This window comes from Pagrus major, chromosome 14 (assembly GCF_040436345.1).
Source record: "Pagrus major chromosome 14, Pma_NU_1.0".
Classification (NCBI taxonomy): domain Eukaryota; kingdom Metazoa; phylum Chordata; class Actinopteri; order Spariformes; family Sparidae; genus Pagrus; species Pagrus major.
This window is the reverse complement of record NC_133228.1, coordinates 2133863-2139715: the sequence shown is the minus strand read 5'-3', so window position 1 is coordinate 2139715 and position 5853 is coordinate 2133863. Positions and strand designations below refer to the sequence as shown.

General features: G+C 34.8%; 1 protein-coding gene across 1 annotated transcript; it reads left to right on the top strand.

Moving 5' to 3' along the window:
• Positions 1–327: 327 nt before the first annotated feature.
• prl2 (prolactin 2) lies at positions 328–3474 on the top strand. The gene is made up of 5 exons (XM_073480508.1): positions 328–349; positions 680–867; positions 1614–1721; positions 2102–2281; positions 3228–3474. The coding sequence occupies exons 1-5, from the start codon at positions 328–330 to the stop codon at positions 3420–3422; spliced, it is 693 nt and encodes a 230-aa protein (XP_073336609.1). The 3' UTR covers positions 3423–3474.
• Positions 3475–5853: the final 2379 nt, after the last annotated feature.

Here is a 5853-nt window from a genome sequence, read left to right as displayed (position 1 = left end):
CTTTTCCAGAGATAAATAAAAACAAGATTAGACAACGATATGTGAACATTTCTTAATAAAGAACTGAATATTTAATGGGGCGTCCTTATTTTTTCACATGACTGTATATATAATTATTTATTTACTAATACCGCCCTCTCTCTCTCTCTCTCTCTCTCTCTCTCTCTCTCTCCCTCCCTCCCTGCCTTTCTCTTTGATATTAAAGTGTAAGAGGGAAATGGTCAGTGAGGGACCCTCATATGAAGTTGCAGGGGTCTTTGAATAGAAAAGCGTGTGCACCTTCTGCACCTTCTACTCTGAGACAGGAGCTCCTTCAAGCCCTACAGAATGCCTGGAAGCATCAGATCAGGTAACTATTTCAGAACTTACCATAAAGGGACCCAAATCTAGAACTGTCTGTCCTCTTTATGCATGCATCCTGTTCTGTTCCTATTCACCATCATTATTCTCTCTTCACTTCATTTATTCCTTGATTTTTGATCCTCTCTCAAACATCTCCAAAACACACACAAATGCTCTTTTTCAATAGATACCATGACTGTCTCTCAGTTTCACCAGATTCTTAAGAATAAGATATGATTCAGATTGAACCCTGTGATTTCAATCATTTTGTTCAATGTAACAACATTTAGTTTTATCAAGTTTCTTTGTTCTTCTCTTGGTCTTTTTTCTCTCCTAGTGTCTGTTATGTGGATGGTGTTGGTCTGTCTGTTGTTCTGCAGCAGACTTCTCTGTGTGGGGGCAGCACCCATCTGTACCAACGCCCAAGCTGGGTGTCATGTCCTCTCCCTGGCCAACCTATTTGACCGGGTCATCCAACACTCAGCCAGAATGCATGGCATTTCTAATGACCTTCATTCAGAATTTGTAAGTCTGCAATTTAAACCCCAAACAGGTTTAAATTGTTTAAATGTTTAAATTTAAAAATTTTAAAATATTTTTTGTAAAATTGGTAATTTATGTTTCTTTGTTTTCTCTTGACAGTGTAGAAATTTTTGCTTCTATATATATATATATATATATATATATATATATATATATATATATATATATATATATATATATATAGATAGTGATATGTCATTTTTTCTTTGATAGTTTTATTGATTTAAAAATGCTCCTTATGGCAAAATTCATAGTTTATTACGCACAACTAGCCAAACAAATGCGGTCAAATGCAAATATGCAAAATATTAAAATTTTCAATTTATGTTGAAACTTTTAGAATGGTCACTAATTTAACTGTCATAATTTTAATGTTTTTTTATTTAGCCTATACTAAGATATAGGTTTATATGTATGTGTATATATATACATACACACCTATATGTATATATAAGTATATATGTGTATATATATGTGTGTGTGTGTATTTATATATATATATATATATATATATATATATATATATATATATATATATATATATATATATATATATGTATGTATGTATGTATGTATATATATATATATATGTATATATATATATATATTCTTACCCAATTGTAATTATGTGCAGTTCATTCATCACTTCTGTACTCTAGCCACAGTTGACATTTAGATCACGCATGACCTCTGACATTTCATTCTTGCATTCACATTTGTCCTGTCAGGAGCAGTACTTCCTGCCCAGTAAGAATCAAATTGGCCGGGTCAGTCGCAACTGTCACACCTCCACCATCTTCACTCCAAATGGCAAAGAAAATGCTCAGAGAATGGCGGTGAACTAACCTTTATAAAAGCTGTTTTCTTTCATTGGCATTCATTGTCCACATCATATTTACAATAAGAATGTTCTCTTATCATTTCCCTTCCCTTGTACAACACAGGACTCCATGTATGTTTGAAACATTTCATAAAGTATGTTGTTCATATTTTTAAATTTCCCAATGTTTACCTGTATTATTTATGCTACTTCGTATTTGTAGTTTTTTTGTGGTGTCCCTTTACTTATATTTTTGCATCATCCTAAACATACAATCACTTTTACTGATGCAAATTGCATCCTAACTATGCACAACTGTCATTACTTAAAAGATGGCTTCAGTTTGAACTGACATTTAATTATATAATGGGTCCACCTATCCTGTTATCACTGTAGAGAGAGGAGCTGACGGAGGTGATTTTGAAGCTCCTGGTGGCATGGCGGGATCCTCTGTGGCATTTCCACCAAAGCATGGCTCACCATCATGACTTCAATAACTTCAGCGCCAATAAAGCTCTTGAGATGAGTGACATGGTGCATGAGCTACGTAAAGGTGTAGAGAAAGTGGCTGAGAAGGTACTGTATGTCTTCTATAAATTCCAAAGTGAAATGTGTGGGTAGTAGTTTACATGAGCTCTGTAGCACTAAGTTACAGTACTTGATATAACATGTACTTTGTAAGTTGTATTGGGACTAAAGAGTTTAAGACCCAACATTACAACATGGTGTTGTATTGTACCTCAAATAAAATGGTCATAAAAATCAGGCAAAGTGTTGTAGATGTTTGGCGCTCCAGTGTAATGCAGTTTCTTGTCAGGTTGTGTAATCTTACTAAATGAGTATGAAACACGGATGACAAAATCCTTACATCACACTACGAATGCAAACTACACCGTTCACCCTCAGATGACCATCTCAATACAATACTCTTTAATACAATAACAACATAGAGTAACTTAGCTGAGTGTTACATTAAATAATAATGACATCAAATGTCATTTGTTTCCAATGTGTCTTAAAATATATGGTATTAAGTCTATGAACTTGTTTGGTCTGACATGTACGGTCCGACATCATTGATTGTATGAGTGTGCTTTTGCTAAGTGCTTAGGTTTTCTTTTTTCTTATTGCCTTTTTTTTTTTTGTTTGTATGAAAATTACATGTATTAAGATTATTAAGATTTTCTTTCTTTTGCTTTGTGGAATGTAAAAGTCAATTAGGTTTTAGTGTTTGTTTCGTGTGGATTCTGTTTAGGGTGAAATAAACAATGAATGAATGAACGAACAAAATAAGGATAAAGACAAGACAAAAAAATGTCCTTCAAAAACATCTCCTTTAAAAGCAAACGGGGTGACTCATTGCTGATAGGCATTTCTCATTATTTTGCCCACCACATTGAAATCAATGAGGTTGGGCTAAATATGAGTTACACCCCTGAGGGAATGTATTTATTTATCTTCAGGATCTGTGAACAATGTAATTTGTAATTGTGAAAAGATGAAGTGTCTTTCTCTGCTCCAGATGCAGACGTTGGGGATAATAAGTAACTCTGTCAGCAGCCTGGCTTCTCCTGAGGCTTTGTTGCCCTCTGACAGTGCTGAGTGGCGCCTGATGAAAGACTATGATCTCCTCTACTGCTTTCGTCGAGATTCCAACAAGGTCCAGAACTACCTGAAGATCCTCAAGTGTCGAATTGTTCCAGAGCATGGATGCTGAAGGCCAGAAAACAATGGAGGCTGTGTCTAACATCCGGAAATATCAGCATATTGCAAAGGAAATGCTACAGTTAGAAACTACACGGATAAAGCAGCAGTTTTTGTTGTGTTTTCTATCTGCAAGTTATAGGATGTTAATGGGATGTTTACTGATACACAGGTATGTTTCCTCCCATCACTGACTCAAGTGCCACTGGATCCCAAAGACTCGGCCCACCCTCTGTTTCATGACTGATATTAGCGTGGACAAACATGAGTCGACTATGGACAAGATGGAATAAGTGTAATACATGTTATGATAGACTCCTGTACAACGCATATCATCTTCAAATATAGTAATGCCATATAAACATCTCAAGAAACATGGATGCAATGTTTTTTGTCATTTGTCAGAAGAGATACTTGGTGGAAAGGGAATAATCTGTGCAAACACTGTTGCTGCAAGATGATGCAGTTTCAAACTTAAGTCACCATCAGAGAATCATGACTGATAAAACAAATCTCGCATAATGCTTTTGATTTCCTGAGGCAGAAGATTCAGCCAGTTTTTTAAGTTTGTGTAAATTCAGCACTCAATTTACAAAATATACATCAAGAGTTGCTTGTTGCTTGGCTGCATTGCCAGTTTATAATACTTATTGTTTTTGTACCATAATTTTGCCCTCTGTACATCAATTATTCCAAAAAAGTCATTATGTACGGTAACTTCTCCATTTTGTGACACTTATATAAGTAGTTGGTTTTAGACTACACTGTCCCATTTAATTAATTTCCTGACATGATCAGGATAGCGAAATATGGATCCTGCATCGACATTACCTCTTTCCAGCCAATCATGCTTGGTATAGGCTCTGATGATGAACGTTATTTGCGAGCACAGTTGTTGTTCTCAGCTATTTGACTTGGTGGTGGAGTTTGAACATTCTCAGTAAGGTCTGCTATGTTGACATTAAGTTGTTTAAAATGCTCCAGTAACCCTAGCTATTTCTTTAATTAGCTTACCTTAGGGTCTTATACTGTTAACCATGCAGAATATGAACAGGCCTCCAGTCATGCTGTCTTGTAATTTAATTTTAGGCTATTACCAAAAATGTTAGACTGATGGCTTTATGGACACCCCCTTCCATGCACCATTAGCTACATCAACTTGCTTTAAAAAAACTGATGTGGCTGGATTTGTTGGCATGTCAAAAATTTGTTTAAATACATTTTGTAATATTCCACATTCCCACCCATTTGTTCTTGTGGTTGAGTGCAGTGTTAACATTTGAAAATAGTGCAGTTGTTTGCAAAAGGGTCATTCCGTACCAATTCATCAAGGGCCTTCCAGTTGAAACTTACTCCTATAGCTGTACTCCAAACACTTTTAAAGTTTGGCCCTCAGAGCTCTATTTCAGCTCTTTTTGATTCTGTGTATGTGTATTCTCAGCCTCACCAATTGCTTATTGTTCACTGGACTGGGTTGAAAATTGTCCTGAACATCCGAGAGACCCAAAGGAAACTTGGCAACATGTTTTCATATAAATAGTTGTTCCAAAATGGTTACAATAATCAAATTAATAATAACAGAAAGGTTTTTTTTTACCGGAACAAAGAATCTATCATGATCCTAATTTCCCTTCGGGGATTAATAAAGTTATCTATCAATCTATATCTAAAATTCATATCTCCACTAGTTTTAACTTTCTTGGAACCAAATTTTGGTTCTGCGTATTATTAATGAAGTTCTATCACATCTAGATATAGCTATAGATATACATCTAATATAGCTTTGGAGCTGAAAACCACTTATTTTTGCTGTAAAAAGGATTATTTTAATTTCCTAGAAACTTTTTTTTATGTGAAAGTGTTAATATTTTTTGCATATGTATAAACAAATTCAAAGATTTATTTTAAGTTAAGTTTTAATATTTTTTAATCCTTCATCCTTTATAATTTTTTTAAATTAGCTAGTTTTTCAGACTTTTCATTGGCTGAAATTTTACATTCTGTTGTTTCATTTCAGCTGTAGATAGTTGTACTGTGTTTTACTGGGAAAAGTTGTGGATTTTGGGTGAGTTGGTATGGAATGAACCAAAAACAATGAATATATATGGAGTCTTGTTTCTATTGTTTATCATTTACTCTCCTTTTGCACTCGCTCTAAAGATTTGACATGTAACGGGACGTTGTATGACTTACAGACAAGTACGAAGTGCGCTTTAAAAAAAATAAAGCAAATATTTTGTGGGCAGAAAGCAACATGTATTCTCCTGTTTTTAGGTAAGATACTTGTGTGTGTGTCTGTATGTGCATAGTGCCACCACCTTAGCTGAAGAAGCTTATAAATATTATGCAAATACAGCATTGAGGCACATACTATTTTAAGATGGTGCAATCCTGCAGAATTCCATGGCTGTATAGACCAGAGGGTAATAAATCTGGGCATACAG

Bases quoted from the DNA above. Each gene is read 5' to 3' on its own strand.
- prl2 (XM_073480508.1), top strand. From the start codon at position 328: ATGCCTGGAAGCATCAGATCAG. The intron at 350-679 runs GTAACTATTTCA...TTTCTCTCCTAG, and splicing joins GCCTGGAAGCATCAGATCAG to TGTCTGTTATGTGGATGGTG. The intron at 1,722-2,101 runs GTGAACTAACCT...TTATCACTGTAG, and splicing joins AAAATGCTCAGAGAATGGCG to AGAGAGGAGCTGACGGAGGT.